This window comes from Somniosus microcephalus, chromosome 5 (genome assembly GCF_052327205.1).
Source record: "Somniosus microcephalus isolate GS21.2 chromosome 5, FLI_Smic_1.0, whole genome shotgun sequence".
NCBI classification, from domain to species: domain Eukaryota; kingdom Metazoa; phylum Chordata; class Chondrichthyes; order Squaliformes; family Somniosidae; genus Somniosus; species Somniosus microcephalus.
This window is the reverse complement of record NC_140991.1, coordinates 204,421,595-204,439,280: the sequence shown is the minus strand read 5'-3', so window position 1 is coordinate 204,439,280 and position 17,686 is coordinate 204,421,595. Positions and strand designations below refer to the sequence as shown.

Below are 17,686 nucleotides of genomic sequence, written 5' to 3'. Positions count from 1 at the left end.
TTTATGACTGTTGGAGCTGACCCTGTGTCCAATTCCATTTCCACTTGGACGCCGTCTATCTTGAGTGTAACCCAGATAGTCTGGTGATCCTCTATTTCGGTTACATTATGTAGTTTCAGACAACCCAGCTCCTTGCTTCCAGAGTCTGTGTCACTTTTCTGTTCGTCTGAACCACTGTCCATCACCTGGTGTACCTTTTTGTACTTCTCCTGTGGAGATTTCTTACTGTTGGTTTTCTTCCCAGACCTGCAGACCCTTGCTAAGTGTCCTGCTTTCCCACACTGTCTGCACACTTGGTCCTTGAACCAACAATCTTCCTGGTCATGTGTTGTTCTGCCGCAGCGATAGCACTTCCCTGTTCCATAGGTCATTTCGTTGGTGCCGTATTCTTGCGGTCTCCGTTGTATCTCTGCAGCGCCCCTTGCGGCTGCTTTGTGTGATACTGCCATACTGCAAGCTTTGTCCAGCGGAAGGTCCTTTTCTGATAGAAGCCGTTTCTGGGTTCCTTTGTAGCCCACACACAAACCTGCCCCTTAACGTGTCTGCTAGTCCCGCTCCAAACTGGCAGTATTTCGATAGCTTGCGCAGTTCCGTTAGGTACTCAGCATTGCTTTCGTCTTTGTGTTGATTCCTTTTATGGAACTTAAATCATTCTGCTATCAGCAGCGGTGTGGGGTTTAAGTGGTCCTGTAGGATTTCTACTCTGCTTTCAAAATTCTTGTTTACCGGCTTCTCTGGGGTTATTAGATTTCGCAGTAACCCATAAGTTTTTGCACCCATGGAATTTAACAGAACCAGTGCTTTATTAGCATCTGGCACTTCATTCGGCCTGCAGTACACCTCAATACATTCCACATATGTCGCCCAATCTTCGACTTCATTGTTGAACGTAGAGATACTGCCACTCTTCGGCATCCTTGGTTGTGCGTTAACTATCACCAATGGTGCCTCCCGCGCTTCCCCTTCTTCTCCGCTGGCACAAAATGGCGTCTCCTGCGCTTTCCTTCCTTCCCACACTCGCCCTTCTTCTCCGCTGCGGCTTCGCAAAATGGCGTCTCCCGCGCTCTTCCTTCTTCTCAATGGCGCCTCCCGCGCTCTCCCTGCTTCTCCGCGGCTCAATGGCGTCTCCCCTTGCTTCGCCCCGCGGACCCTGATCAGCCCGTGATCCCTGGCTGTGCTCTGCGCGTTCTTCTCTTGATATTTGTCGACGCCGCTCAGCCTAGAACCCGGCTGTTTCTTACCCTCTCTCTCTCCGGTTTTTGCAGTATTTTTCCACGATGCCGCTCGGTGATCAACCCCCGGCTGCGCCCTGCTCTCTTCACCCTTTTTCTTACCCCATCGACACTACCCGGCTCTCTCTCTCTGCCGTCGGTCGGCTCCAGCCGCTGCTGCTCGGGAAGGGTCTGCTCAGGACCTGTCGTCGGTCTCTTACTGCTCGTTGTGGCTGGGGAACCAAGCCCGGCTCTCCACAGCCTCCCCAGCGAAGTTGGATCTCTGCCTGACTGCTGGGCGGTTGCTCGCGGTCGATGCCCGTGTTCCTGGACTCGACTATTTTTTTTGTTTTTTTTTGTTTAATGTTGCAGGTAGATTCGCATCAACACTCGTCGCCACTGTTAGATCCGTGGTTCAGTGGATAAAGAATTACACAGATGCTGTACTTAAACAAACAACAGGTCTTTACTGGAGGAGGGTCATCTCTAGACTGGAGTACAGAGGCATGCGCACAGCTCATATACCGGTGTGGTTACTGCCGGTACTACAGTATACAGGAGCTGTAAAAAGTAGTTCTGACTTAAAGCACATACACTACAGACCCGTCTCCAACGTGCCCGGTTTTAACGGAGGCGGGACAGGGAATGGGGAACCAACCCGCTTGCAGGAGGCAGTTTAAATATTATAATGAGGCTGGGAGGCTCACATTTAACCATCATTTTAAATTTAACCCTGGGATGTGAGGACTGCTGGATCCAGGAGGTAAGTGCCTTTCCACATACCTGCTGGATGCAGTATACCTGATTCACCCACTCCCCCTGATCGGACACTCCACAACGCTTCCGATCTCCTCGTTGAGGCCTCCAATCTCACCCCCAGCTCCTTCTGATTCTCCCCCGCCCCGCTCTGGACTCCGAACTTCCTGGTGGCCTCCGGTCTCTGATCACCCCAGCCTCCAATCTCCCCAGCGTTGCCTGGCTCACGACTCCCGAATCTTCCTCCCCCCAGCCCCGATGTCCCCCAGCTCACGACTCCCGATCTTCCTGCCCCCTCGATCTCCCCTGGCTCACGACTCCAGATCTCCCCCCCCACCTCCGGCCTGTCCAATGCCTCTCTCCCTTCTCTCCATTCCCTAGCTGTGGCCTGGTGCCGAAGGCCTACCCACCAGCCAGCCAGCCAGCCAGCCTCTCAACCTGGCTGGCTGCGGCCGGGAAATGGAGAGAAAAAATGTTAATCAAGTGCAGCCATTAAAATCGACAGGGCCTGAGGGAAACCCGTTCTTCTGGGTTTCCTGACCTCAATCCAGCAACCCCCAGCCCCCCACCCACCCTCCGAGTTAATATCCAGCCCATAGTCTCCCGACTTGTCAAGATAGCTCAGTATTCTGGATGCTTTCATTGCTGCTGTGCAATGACCTGGCATGGTAAGTATTGAGTCTACTATCATTCCCAGCTCTCTTTTAGTCTCCTCCCCGCACCTAGCTAGGGAATTAGGTAGAGGAAAATTGGCCAGCATTTTTGCTTTGGATTGCTATCCAGGAGCCCCCACTGGTCGTGCATGTGTATGGCCAGATTCAGCTGTGAAGTTCTGTAGGTGGATAGCCTATGGCACTCATTATCAAGGCTCACACATGAAGAATGGCCAATTGGGTACGATACTGGAAGATGCCCAGTGCCTAGCAGACCATATCCCGGCATTTAGATAACAACTTCAAGATAGGAGGAGGAGAGGGGATACAAATGGCGATAAAGGAGGAGAAAGTATTGTACTTGACAGTAGAACATGACAGCCTGTGTTCTTTCACTGCTCTTTTATTTGGGGAGTGGAGGAGGGGGAAAAATGTCTGGTAAACCTCACGTTCTTTGAAACTTCTGTACTATCTGCCCAAGCTAGTATTTGAATCTATGTATCAAAATGTAGACAACAGGCAGAGTTCCTTTTTAAAACTGAATTAAGAAAGCAGTTGCTTGATTTATTGGTGTAATTATTGTAACTGCACGCAAGGAGTCACCAAAACAGGCATCATATATTGTATTACACAAAGCATATTGCGCGAATCTGCTTTGGATTAAAAAAAATTATTAAATCCTGGCAGGATTAACAAAGAAGGTTACCTCCTCTTTTTAAAGGGCACTGTCTTTAGTGAAAAACTTTTGCAAACCTATTTTATTGTTACTTTGGGAGGGAGAGGAGCTAGAATTGGCTTGAGCCATTTAATCAAATTCAAGTGAAACCTGAATGTGTTTTGTCAAGATTTACATCACTGGAAACAAATAAATTGGCCGAGGCATAGAAAGCAGTGGATATTTGTTAGAAGAGTAATGTTGAGTTAGGAGGGGTTGCTGAACAGAGTGGCGTGGAGTGGAGTGCTCCAGGGGTTACTGTTGGGACACATGCTATTTCTAATTTACATTAAACATAGAAACATAGAAGATAGGAGCAGGAGTAGGCCATTCGGCCCCTCGAGCCTACTCCGCCATTCAATGAGATCATGGCTGATCATCCAAATTCAGTACCCTGTCCCTGCCTTCTCCCCATAATCCCTTGATCCCTTTAGCCTTAAGAAATATATCTAACTCCTTCTTGAATATATTTAATGAATTGGCCTCAACTGCCTTCTGTGGTAGAGAATTCCACAGGTTCACCACTCTCTGGGTGAAGAAATTCCTCATCTCTGCCCTAAATGGCTTACCCCTTATCTTTAGACTGTGACCCCTGGTTCTGGACTCCCCCGCCATCGGGAACATCATTCCTGCATCTAGCCTGTCCAGTCCTGTTAGAATTTTATAAGTTTCAATGAGATCCCCTCTCATTTTTCCAAACTCCAGCGAGTATAAGCCCAATCAACTCAACCTCTCCTCATACATCATTCCTGCCATCCCAGGTATCAGTCTGGTGAACCTTCTCTGCATTCCCTCCATGGCAAGAACATCCTTCCTCAGATAAGGTGACCAAAACTGCACATAATACTCAAGGTGTGGTCTCACTAAGGCCCTGTACAACTGCAGCAAGACACCCTTGTTCCTGTACTCGAATCCTCTCGCTACGAAGGCCAACATACCATTGGCCTTCTTAACCGTCTGCTGCACCTGCATGCTTACCTTCAGCGACTGGTGCACAAGGTCACCCAGGTCTCGTTGCACTTCCCCTTCTCCCAATCTATTGCCATTCAGATAATAATCTGCCTTCCTGTTTTTGCCACCAAAGTGGATAACCTCGCATTTATCCACATTATACTGCATCTGCCAGACATCTGCCCAATCACCCAACCTGTCCAAATCATACTGGAGTTTCTCGGCATCCTCCTCACAGCACACACGCCCACCCAGCTTTGTGTCGTCTGCAAACTTGGAGATGTTACATCTAGTTCCCTCGTCTAGATCATTAATATATATTGTGAATAGCTGAGGTCCTAGCACCGATCCCTGCGGTGCCCCATTAGTCACTGCCTGCCACTTGGAAAAAGACCCGTTTATTCCAACTCTTTGCTTTCTATCTGCCAACCAGTTCTCTATCCAAGTCAGTACCTTGCCCCTAATACCATGTGCTTTAACTTTGCACACTAATCTCTTATGCGGGACCTTATCGAAAGCCTTCTGAAAGTCCAAATACACCACATCCACTGGTTCTCCCTTATCTATTCTACTAGTTACATCCTCAAAAAATTCCAGTAGATTAGTCAAGCATGATTTACCTTTTGTAAATCCATGTTGACTTTGTCCAATCCTGTCACTGTTTTCCAAGTGCTCTGCTATTACATCTTTTATAATGGACTCTAGCATTTTCCCCACTACCGATGTCAGGCTTACCAGTCTATAATTCCCCGTTTTCTCTCCACCACCTTTTTTGAATAGTGGGGTAACATTAGCTACCCTCCAATCCATGGGAACTGTTCCAGAATCTATAAAATTAAATACTTGGATTCAGAACTTCGATACAAATTGGTCAAATTTGCAGATGATACCAAACCCAGATGGGACAGCTGAATCTGTTGAGGCAGCAAAGGGCCTACAAAATTAGAATATGTGTAAGTGGATGGAACAGTGATAGATGAAATGTAATACTATTAGGCATTGCGATCCAAGAAAATTGTGCAATACATGCTCTCCTTGAATGTGTGTGGTCAAACAAATACCTTCATTACTGTGTCTAGATCTGGTATCCAAGGCACAAGGGAGATATTGAAGTCTTAGGGACAGTGCAGAAAAGCACCACAAGGCTAATCTCCTGCATTAGAGGAATAAATAATTAGAGGATTAGAAAAACTTTTGATTTTCAGAATTTACAGTAGGTGATTGAGAGGCGGTTGCAGAGCTGTATCAGATAGTAAACAATAAAAGGTCAATCCGAAACAGTATTTCAAACATTAACATTAGTATAAAGGGGCACAGGGTTCAAACTAGCAAAAGGTAAATTTAAGGCCGACATCAAGTAATTCTTCTTCTAATCAAAGAGTAATCAATGGAATGGAATTCTGGATAGAGTAGTAGAGGCAAAACCCTGGAGTATAATAAGAAACAGTTGGATGTTGTGATGAGGGACTGTAGGATCTTTCTGGATGGGTAAGCTAAATTGCCTTCCTCGTTAGTCTTGTAAAATGAAAAAAAAAGTTTGCTAAACACTTTTTAATGAGGTATGTGTTTAGTTTAAATTCAGTACGAAAAAGAAAACCTAAATTCTCTGGATTTCTTAACATTGTACAATGGGAAGCATGAAATAATTCTTAACATGGTCTGGTACATACAGATCTCATGAAGAGAATTCTTCAAATACGCATTTTTTGTTGTTTAGCTCAAAACAACAGATGTTTTCTATCATGCTTCTTAATGAGCTCATGTGCTAGTCAGAGAACTGTTAGTGTTGCTGGTGTGCATCCAGCAGTGGAAATAGTTCAAATGTCAACTGTGGCCTTTTCTCATTCCTTCCTGGTGACCTCATAGGATTCAAAGCCAGAAAACAAACTGACAGGAAAACTGCTTTGGCAAAACCAAAGTTCATGAACTTGCCGTACTTTAGGCAGCACAATCCATGAAAGGAATGCATCAAAAAAATGAAAACATAACCCCAAACTCTTACAATTTTATTGGCGATGGGCCTGTTTTTGAAATGTCAGATATTAGCTCAGTGCCCGAATACAATAAATTGCTAGCTATAAGATCATTTGAAATTGCTGCAATACACTGGGCATGTTAGTTTTAGACATAAGAGCATAAGAACTAGGAGCAGCAGTAGGCCACATGGCCCCTCGAGCCTGCTCCACCATTCAATAAGATCATGGCTGATCTTCTACCTCAACTCCACTTTCCCGCTCTATCCCCATATCCCTTGATTGCCTTAGTGTCCAAGAATATATTGATCTCCGTCTTGAATACACGCAACGACTGAGCATCCACAGCCCTCTGAAATAGAGAATACCAAAGATTCACAACCCTCTGAGTGAAGAAATTTCTCCTCAACTCAGTCCTAAATAGTTGATCCCTTATCCTGAGATGATGGGCTGAATTTTCCTGGGTGGCAGCAGTTGCGATCAGTGGCGGGTCGGTGGGAAAGTTGTTTTTTTTGACAGCGGGTCGGGAACCCGCTGTCATCTCGCTCCCACGCACCTTTCCCACAGGCACATCTGTCATCGCGGAGCTGACCTGACCTGCAGCGCCGGGGGACTCAATTGAAATCATTATGAGGTACTTTACTGCCACTTAAGAGCCTTTTTCCCGCTACTTTTTAAATTTCCCTGCATGACCACAAGATTCACACAGCTCAGGAACCACATCTGTCAACCTGAGGCATAAGTTCCGTGGCCATTGCTCCAGCTGATTACTTGATAGCATGAGAAACAAACCAAAATAAAAACATTTTGATAAGATCAGCTAACAGATTGATGGAGATTCTGTTGTATTTGAAAAGCTACTGTTAAATGTTAATTTAGAAATTCCTGAAGGGACGTAAGTGCTACCCTGGATGGTGAGGGAAATACATTTTTCACTGGCCATTCTTGGCTGTTGCCTTCCAACTCAACAGTAATTGCAGTGAATTGATCTGCACTATAAAAAATGACATATACCATTTAAATACATTTTTGTGTTGTTTCTAGTCAGGTTTTTCTCACAGTATACTGTGATTGTCCAGTTATACATTCTGTAACAATTTCATTCTCATCACTCAGTCCACTGGTTCAATTTGTTTTCAGTCCCTGAATATGACTAATTTAATTTTTCAGTCTGAGACTTTAGGGTGAATTTCTGCGGAGGTTCTCTTACTTGCCCATTGTTAACTTCAATGGAAGAGCTGCAGAAACCCCAAAAACACATTGTAAGCACCACTTACACTGTTTGTCAGGGATTCCGCAGCTCTTCTGCTGAACTTGCATAAGATTGTAAATCCACCCCTTTACAATTACATTTAAAATCTGCTTAATTTTATGTATTACCCATACACACACATCTTTTATTTGTACCAGTTACTGATACAAAAGTCTATGGGGGAGAAATTCGGTGGGCTGCGCCACCAGTTAGCGCCTAAAGAGGGCACTCAGTGGCTTTAGCGCCACTGGCCACGCCTCCCGTGATATTTAGCTAGGGCGCTAATGGCGGCGTTAGCCTGTTGCGCTGCGCCGCCACTGATGACGTCATCGGTGTGCGCAGTGCCCCGCTACCGCCCCAATCACGATATTTGGCAGCGACCGCCTCTGTAGCGCCGCTCGCTAATCGCGCCCGGTTCACGGGGCCTAGCTGTGGTGGCAGTGGTGCAAATTAAGGTGGAGGTGCGGGGCGGCTGTTTTTTTCGGCGGCCGCCTGCCAGCACCTCCGTCCCCGGCCTCCTGTTCTCCCCCCGTGGCATTGCCAGCTGTTTTCTGAGAGCCCGGCACTTCTCCTCGGTGCCAGGCTCTTTTGCCGGCACTCGCGATCGCTCATCGCGCTGGTGCAGGCCCCTCCCCCTTAAGAATGGGAGGAAGGCCTGCAGTACCACAGCGTGCCGTGCTGCAGCGTGTGGCGCTGCGGCACGTTGCGCTGCGTTATTCAGTTTCAGCGTCCTAAGAGGGACGCGGAGCACCTCAAGCCTCGCCCCGTGTCCCTCTTGGGGCGCTCAAGCTGAATTTCCGACGATCGCTGCTGCTCCGATCACAGCACAAAATCTGGCGCCCAGGCGAGCTTGGCGCCCCGTTTGCGGCTCCACCCAATTTTTCCCCCTATAGATTTGTGGCTAAAGCAGCAATAACTTCACAATTAATGTACTTTTTAAATTATGTTCTTGATCGTATATGTAGGTGGAGTCATATTACTTAATGATATTATTTAAATATTTCTTTGTCACTCATATAATTTTTAATGGCCCAGAAATTCGGGTTGGAGGCTTCCCGCAGGTGCAAGCCTCCAACCTGCACTTACCTAGCACGCCGGCCGTTGTGCTGTGGGCCCGCATGGAATTCTGATCCTGGGCCTCCTCCAACTGCCGGCACGCTGTGCTTGCGTATCCCAGGGGCGCAGTTAGTTCGATGCGTCCCCTAGGATCATGTGGGCCATGGAAAGCCAATGGTAGCAGGGAATGCTTCATTCATAAAATTGACAGGAAGCGCTGTCAAAACCATAAATACTACAAGCCCCAAAACATCACTAAAACTTCAAATAAATGTTTTTTTTAATCACATTTTTAAAATAACTATAAATTATATAAAATAACTATTTTAAACAATAATTTAAATTTTTGAAAAAATTAATTACATTTTCTAACAGGGCTAAAAATAATCTTACCTTTCTTTAAAGTATTTAAAAATAATAAACCTATGGAAAAAATGTTTTAATTTTAATTAATTCACCACTTACCTTGTTAAAAGCAGGCTTTGCGCCTGCTTTTTATATGTGTAACTCCTGGAGACTTACCCTCCCGGAAAAACCTGGAAAAAAAACGTAAGTTCAATGCGCACGCGCTGCCTCTCCTGCGCACACGTTCCACCTCTGGACCCCTTCTTCCAAGGGAACGGAAGTTCCGGTTTCCCGCGCATGTGCAGTGCATGCACGAAACCGGCACTTCCATTGGGCCTACGGGTGAGTACCCCATGCATACTCACCCGTGGAGACCCGAATTTCTGGGCCATTATATTATTGTACAGTAAAGATTCAACACCCACTATATTAGATTAAAATTAAGATCTAATGTGGCCAGAGTCTCTTTAAGGATCCAGGCTTAAAACGCGTCATGAATGATGTCAACAGACCTGCTCCATCTAATTGGGCCGGGTAACACACTGGGCAGGCTTAATAGGCCCTATTACAGTAAGTTCATTTTCTACAGTGGGATGGAGCCAGCAGCGGGGTCGTGACCCGCCACAGACACTGGCCGCACTGGACCCACCAAGGTCATGAAAATTCTGGCTTATGACCCCAATTTCTAGACTCTCCAACCAGGGGAAACAGCCTCTCAGCATCGACCCGGTCAAGCCCTCTAAGAATTTTGTCAGTTTCAATGAGATCACCACGTATTCTTCTAAACTCCAGAGATTATAGGCCCATTCTACACAATGATGCTTTGCAACACTGAATCCCTTTTGATCTCACACACAGGCAATATTTAAATAGCACTGATTTTGTGAAAAGGTGTTTGGCAAACTTTTTTTTTGAATTGGGTTGGAAGAAAAGCTGGAAGAAGCATTTGTCATTTTTTCACAGGGATCTGGTAATGTATTTCAACACAATTTGTCATTTTGTCATGTATTTGTAAACAAACAAAAATGTTTAGCCTAATTATGAAAATGATGCAATTTAAATGGCACCTTTCATAAAAAGGAGCTCTGAAAATGTTTGTAACAACAGAAATTGCAATGAACAGCATCACCGTGTCACTTGTGGGTGCTGTCATTGTGACAAAGGTGATCCACATCTTCTGTGGCTGCTTAGAAAACAAACAGTTTGACAAGCATGTTTTACACTGGACAGTCTCTTTAATTATTTGAACTAAAATCAAAACTGTGTTTGTTCTCTGTATTTTTCAATCTTGTTCAACTTCAATGTATTGTAAGTGTGGCTAGGCATATTCTGCAATTTTACAGCTTTTCACCAATAATAATAGTATTCAACTCCTTTCTGAATTACAAAAAGAGACTACACAAAATGGATCTCAGCTGGGGCATCAGTAGAGGTGCTAAAATTAGTTTCAGTGCTCTGGGCTGGGAGAAAAAAAATCACTAATTCCCTGCTGGAAAGTGCAGTGAGTGGATCTGGATAACGATGGGATTATGTTTGGATATTATGCCTTCCATAACTGAATTCCTTCCAATGCTCACTCTCCGGGCTTCTACAATAAAAATGGCTATTTGGGTGAATGGTGCCTGTGCCATGGAATCAGAAAGTGTGTTCTGGAGGAGAGGGGAGAAAATTGAAGATGGTAAAAGGTACCTTGTGTAGACTGACCAACTACGTTTTAAAATGCAGGAAACTGTCCCTTCATCAGAGAAGCACTCATTCTCTTAGAACTAGTAAAATTGCTGTTGCTATGCTATTTGGTTGTTTTTAACGACAGAGGGCACAAAGTTTAGTATTGCTTTTCATTACCTTTCCATCAGTAAACATGATTAACTTCAGGGACCCGCTGATAATGTAAACTATCATCGTTAAAAACTTAAGGAGCCCCTGTACCATAAATGCCATCTAATACTGGCCTTTTAAACTAGAGGAATGCCAGAATCCTAATCTTTTCTGTTTTCCTCTAGTAAGACCATTCTCTCAGCAACCTTAATAATCATAATTTAAGAAAGTAAATAGGAGGTACTGTTGTAAGTGCAAGATGGTAGTCTAGTGGCTTAAAGTTTTATTTCCAAAATAACAGAGCAGGCATTGTTCGGGAGAGGGCAGCTAAAAAGAAAACACAGATTGACGAAGCAGAACTTTCGAGATTTTAATTGTTTCCGATAGTTCTAATATCCTGGTCTTAGACTTCTTATCCTGATGTCATTCTGTAATAGATGGACAACCTTCATCTAACAGACTTTAATATTTCAATCTAGAGGTTATTTTCACAAGCAATCCTTTTACTGGATTAATCCAGCAGACACTGCAAAAAAAAATCCATTGTACATGCATTCTTTGCAATTGCAGCGCTAATAATTGCAGACTCCCCGACTGAGTGAGAGTAAGGGATACAGAAATGGAAGTGAAACAAATTCAAAGTCAGCTACAAAGCAGTTACCACACCAGGATCTGAATCTGCCGCACCATAAATCGGATATGATTGTGCCCAGAGTGAGAAAATGATTCTTACTTTTTAAAAAGATATCTTTGATTGTTTCCTACGTAACTGTAATATTTCTTCCTGTATAATATTGCAAAGACATTCAACAACAACAACTAACATTTATATAGCACCTATAACATAGAAAAACGTTCCAAGGCGCTTCACAGGCATGTTATCAAACAAAATTTGTCACCAAGCCACATAAGGAGATATTAGGACAGGTGGCCAAAAGCTTGGTCAAAGAGGTAAGTTTAAGGAACATCTTAGAGGAGAGAGAGGTAGAGAGATGGAGAGGTTTAGGGGGGGAATTCCAGAGGCTAGAAATGGGCGAGCAGCCCACCACATGAAACAAGAGGCTGCTAAAATATGCAGTTCAGGGTCCTACGTCAGTTGCAGGACCCAATTGCAATTTTCAGGTACAAATGGGTGGAGTGTGCATCATGCAATTCTCTGTGCATTTGTACCAGATGTTCAGCAGCCTAACCAGGAAATGCCTAACCTTTTTTATCGTGTGGCCACAAAATGAAGTCGGGGCTGTTGCTGGCCCATCCGCAGTTTCTCCCAGGATCACCTCTCTTCCCCCCCCAACCACATCCCACCCCACCACCCCGCCCCCCCACCACCCTGTCCCTGCGGCTCCAACCAGTGGTCGGCTCATTTTGGAAGCTGACCGATTTCCCAGAACCAGCATGCTGTAGTGAGGTGCCTGCAGCTGGCTGCAACATTTAATGAGGCCTGGGCCTCAAAAAGCCTCGGGTCTCATGCCAGCAAGAACAGGCGGGCAGGTGGTGCTGCTGCTTTACCCACTTTGTGCCTGTTTCTGGAGAAAGTCAAAGATTGCCCCCCCCCCCCATAGTCTGTAAAGAAATCCTCCAATGGAAGAGATTCTTTGATGTGGCTGCTTATGTTCCAATATTGCCCAGTTAACTCTGCTGGGCAGAATTGGAAACTGGCGGCACTACCAAAAACACTACTGAGTTACTGATCGTCACAATCGCGACTACCAGTCTCCCATGTCGGAGGAAGCTAGCAATATAAAAATGCACTGCTGCCCTGCAAGAGCAGGCGGAGCATTCGGTCACTTTTATTCAGCAGCTCTGTTGAATTCAGTTTTTCATCATTTCAAACCCTAATTTGAAAAGAAACAATTAGCACAGTGTGTGTGTAACAATAAATTGCAGTATCTTATTTGAGGAGAGAATTTCGGCTCTAAATAAACTGTTCCACCGAATTATACTGCCAGTTCTAGCTGTTAAAAAACAATCATTTATTTGTGACTCTTCTTTGTACCAGCAACTTAATTTTGGAGGCTGCTGAGTGCTATTAAATGTCGATTGTCCTTTGGTTCTGAACACTCATTACTAATTTCTCAATTTATTCTTTTGCTATCACAAAACAAGGTTTTCGTAAACTTCAACCAGCAGTTGACAGCAAATAAAAATAGATGCACAAAACTGCACAATATTGCATAATTCACCATAATTAAATAACTTGATTTATATAAACAATAAGGTTATTAAACTTCATGCATGCAAGTGTGAAGGGAAAATGTATGTGATAATATTTTGTATGCACAAAGAAAATTGGGGGGGCGGGGAGGAGTGACAGAAAATACAATTATGGTACAGATAACTACACATAAATCTATGGCATGAATGTTACTGTTTTCATGACACAGACCCTCCCTGGGCACTCTGTGTCTATCTGCATCTTACACAAGAGTTGAAGGCTTCTTGCTGCAATTCAAAGAACATATTAAAGTTACGGAAGGGTTTGGCATAACTTACTGCTGGTTGCATAACATATGGTTGATGAGGCATCCATGATGTACTCTGGACCTGTGTGGAAAATAAACCTAATTAGCAAAATAAATTAAGAGTGAAATGAGTGCATCAAATTCATTAGTTTAGCAGAGGATTGTGGGGACCACTTTCTGCAGCTCAAAAGACTAAGGGGGGAATTTTAACCTACAAAAACGGGTGAGTTTGGAGTGTGGGGGTAGTTAAATTGTTAAAAATCGGATTCCCCACCTGAACCCACCTCCAACCCGCCCACTTCCGAATTTAACGGAGGCTGGACGGGGGGACAGGCAGCCAATCCGCTCCCAGGAGACGGGACGTCAATTTAAATATTATAATGAGACTGGAAGCCTCTTTTTTAACCTCCATTTTGTTTTTAACTCTATCTGGACGGGTTTTACACACTTCGTAAAACCCAGCAGTTACAGCAAGGCGAGGACAGCTGCATCCAGGAGCTAAGTGCCTTTACACCTACCTCTTGGACCCAGGGTCCCTGTCTAGCCCACCACCCCACGATTGGAGACCCCCTCATGAGGCCTCCAATCGCCTTCCCAGACCCCGCCCACACCCCCCCACCCCCCACCGCCCCACTGATCATTCTGAGGCCAGCCACGACCCTCTGGTGGCTGGCCCCAAAGTGATCTTCCCTCTCACCCCACCACGTCACTGGTCTCCCCCCGCCCCAACCGATCCCACAATGTCCCTGATCTCCCCCCCCAACCGATCCCACAACATCCCTGATCTCTCAACCCACCGATCCCACAATGTCCCTGATCTCCCCCCACCACCGATCCCACAACGTCCCTGATCTCCCCTCCCGATCCCACAATGTCCCTGATCTCTCCCCCCATGATCCCACAATGTCCCTGATCTCCCCCCCCGACTGATCCCACAATGTCCCTGATCTCCCCCCACCACCGATCCCACAACGTCCCTGATCTCCCCCCCCACGATCCCACAAATTCCCTGATCTACACCCCCCCACCGATCCCACAACGTCCCTGATCTCCTCCCCCACTGATCCCACAACGTCCCTGATCTCCCCCCCACCAATCCCACAATGTCCCTGATCTCCCCCTCCACCGATCCCACAATGTCCCTGATCTCCCCCACCCCGATCCCACAATGTCCCTGATCTCCACCCCACCAACCCCACAACGTCCCTGATCTCCCCCCCAATGATCCCGCAACGTCCCTGATCTCCCACCCCACCGATCCCACACGTCCCTGATCTCTCACCCCACCGATCCCACGACGTCTCTGATCTCCCCCCCCACCGATCCCACAATGTCCCTGATCTCCCCCCCAAAGATCCCACAACGTCCTTGATATCCCCTCCCCAGCGATCCTACAATATCCCTGGTCTCCCCACCCCCCCACGATCCCACAACGTCCCTGATCTCCCCCCCATGATCCCACAACGGCCCTGATCTCCCCCCCACGATCCCACAACGTCCCTGATCTCCCCCCCACCGACACCGATCCCACCACGTCCCTGATCTCCCCCCCACGATCCCACAATGTCCCTGATCTCCCCTCCCACCAATCACACAATATCCTTGGTCTCCCCCCCCACCGATCCCACAACATCCCTGATCTCTCCCCCCACCACACTGATCCCACGACGTCCCTGATCTCCCCCCACCCGACCAATCCCACAACGTCCCTGATCTCCCCCCGCCCCATGATGTCCCCAATCTTTTCTTCTTCCCCAATCTCCCCGGTGCCACGACGTCCCGATTTGCCCCCCTTCCCCCCGCCCCACCCCGCCCCGGTCCCACGTCATCCTCGATCTTTTCTCCCAGTTACTCCCTCTGGTCCCACGATGTCCCTGGTCTTTTCTCTGTCCACCCCCCCGACCCCACGATGGCCCCAATCTTCTCTTCCTCCGGCCCCTCAACACCCATCTTACAGAGGCTGGCACTGGCCCCCACCCCACCCGATCCCTCCCTCATCTGGCTGGCTGTGGGTGGGAAACAGAGGCTTCAGATACAAATCAGGCCCTGCCGTTAAAGTTAGCAGGCATGGGGAAACCCATTTTCCCGGGATTCCCGCCCACATCGGACCTCCCCCACCCCCCCTCCGACCCCCAACCCGCCTTCCCCATGAAAATCCAGGCCTAAAGTTCTATGGGGGAAAAATTCGGTTACTTTGCACCTCCTGTTAGCGCCCTAAGAGGGCGCTAACAGGGTGCAAAGCAACTAGCGTCCGGGCGCAGCGCTGCCAACGCATCCCAGGAAATTCAGAGGGAGGTTAATGGCGGCGGTAACCGTTAGCGCCCTGCAGCACTGCGCCGCCGGCGATGATGTTATCGCTGTGCGCAGCACCTCGCTCGCACCCCGGCCACAAACTTCGGTAGCGCTCCCTGATTTACCGCCAGACACTATGTCCGACGGGTCAGGGGGGCCTACCTGCGGCCGGGGCGGCACAAATTAAAGGGGAGGTGCCGGACAGCCATTTTTGTTGCTGGCCGCCTGCCAGCACCTGCCCCCATTGCCGTCCCCGGCCTCCTCTTCAGCCCCCCCCCACCCCGCGGAGTGCTGGCTGTGCTCCGTGAGTGCCGGGCTCTTTTGCCGGCACGCTGATGCCTAGTGGCCCAGCTGGGCCCCAGGTCGCACTGCGCAAGGCCCCTCCCCTTTAAGAAGGGGAGGGAGGCCTGCGGTACTGCGGCACGTAGCACCATGATATTCCCTCGCAGCGCCCCAAGAAGGAGGCGGGGCAATTCTAGTAGCGCCCCGCTTCCCCCTTGGGGCGCTACCGATGAATTTCGGTCGCGGGGGTGCTACTTTTAGCGCCCCGATGAAGTTAGCGCCCCAAAGGAGGCACGACTCAATTTTTCCCCTATAAGTTGCTAGAATCTTGAAAGTGTGTTTATAAATTGGGATCAGTGTCAAATTAAGTTATCTGATTTGTACTTTCTTTATATTGCAGAATTACATCAAGAAAAAGCAGAGCAACAAACAGCTCAGCATCCTTATGGGAAAGGTCCATACAGTACAGCAATCAAGAAACCACATCGCTGTCCTTTATGGTCATAGCTGTCCTATATTAACTACCCGTCCAGTCTGAATGCTATTTAGTAGTAATTTGAGTGCAGTAGTGCTAATTGGTGAGCAGTTTTACGTTCCCTCCTGCATCAAGAAACTGGATTGAGACTGCCTAAGTTTATTTCACAAAGAACCGTGAGAGAGGAGACATTCATCCAATCAGTCTTGGCATGCATCTCAGTCCAGGAACCAGAAGTCAAAGGACACTGCACCAGGCAGAAAACATGGCATTCGGGTCGGTTCAAGATGCGCATTGAGGAGGGTTTAAACTAGCTTGGCAAAGCGATGGGAACCTAAGTATAAAGTCAACAGGGAGGGAAAAAAAACTGGAATTGGAAAACAAAAACATAGAAAGTAAATTGGAAGGACAGATGAATCAAGGGCTAGATAGTAGTCAACAAGGAGGTTTGCCTGTACTAAATGGTATATACTTCAATGCAAGGAGTATAGCGAACAAGGCAGATGAGCTGAGGGCACAGGTAGATACTTGAGACTATGATATTATTGCTATTACAGAGACGTGACTGAAAGAGGGGCAGGTATGGCAGCTCAACATTCCTGGTTACAGGATTTTTAAACGGGATAGAGAGGGAGGTAAAAAGGGAGGGGAGGTTGCGGTATTGATTAAAGAAACTATTCCAGCTGTGAGGAGGGATGATATGTTGGAGGGATCATCAAACGAGGCCATATGGGTTGAGTTGAAAAACAAAAAAGGGGCGATCACACTGCTGGGAGTGTACTACAGACCCCCAAACAGCGAGAGGGAGATAGAAGAGCAAATATGTAGACAAATTTCTGAGAAGTGCAAAAACTATAGGGCAGTAATAGTAGGGGATTTCAACTACCCCAATATTAACTGGGATAAAATTAGTGTGAAGGGTATAGAGGGTGCGGAATTCCTAAAATGCATCCAGGAGAACATTTTTAGCCAGTATGTAGCAAGCCCAACAAGGGAGGGGGCGGTTCTGGACTTAGTTTTAGGGAATGAAGCTGAGCAGGTAGAAGGCGTATCAGTGAGGGAGCATTTTGGTGCTAGTGACCATAATTCTGTTAGATTTAAGGTAGTTATGGAAAAGGACAAGGATAGACCAGGAATAAAAATTCTAAATTTTGGAAAAGCAAATTTTGCTAAGCTCAATGGGGATTTAGCCATAGTTGACTGGAAACAGCTACTTGAAGGTAAATCAGTGTCAGAGCAGTGGGAGGCATTCAAGGAGGAGATCTGGAGGGTTCAGACCAAATATGTGCCCTTAAAGAAAAAAGGTGTGATAACAAATCTAGAGCCCTCTGGATGTCTAGGGACATACAGGGTAGGATAAAGAAAAAAAGGGAGGCGTGTGACAGATACCGAGGGCTAAATACTCCAGAATCTTTAGAGGAGTACAGAAAGTGCAGGGGTGCAAT

General features: G+C 46.9%; 1 protein-coding gene across 10 annotated transcripts in view; it reads right to left on the bottom strand.

Moving 5' to 3' along the window:
* The window catches only part of LOC147117523 (RNA-binding motif, single-stranded-interacting protein 3), a 2,125,417-nt gene that overhangs the window by 162,308 nt on the left and 1,945,423 nt on the right, over nucleotides 1–17,686 (bottom strand). For all 10 annotated transcript variants that reach the window (XR_015078466.1, XM_085988580.1, XM_085988577.1 and 7 more), the window contains one exon: nucleotides 13,224–13,274. Coding sequence is in view for 9 of the 10 variants with exons in the window: in XM_085988580.1 (XP_085844706.1) it covers nucleotides 13,224–13,274 (51 nt within the window). In the remaining variant the exon portion in view is untranslated. The remainder of the gene's footprint in view (nucleotides 1–13,223; nucleotides 13,275–17,686) is intronic.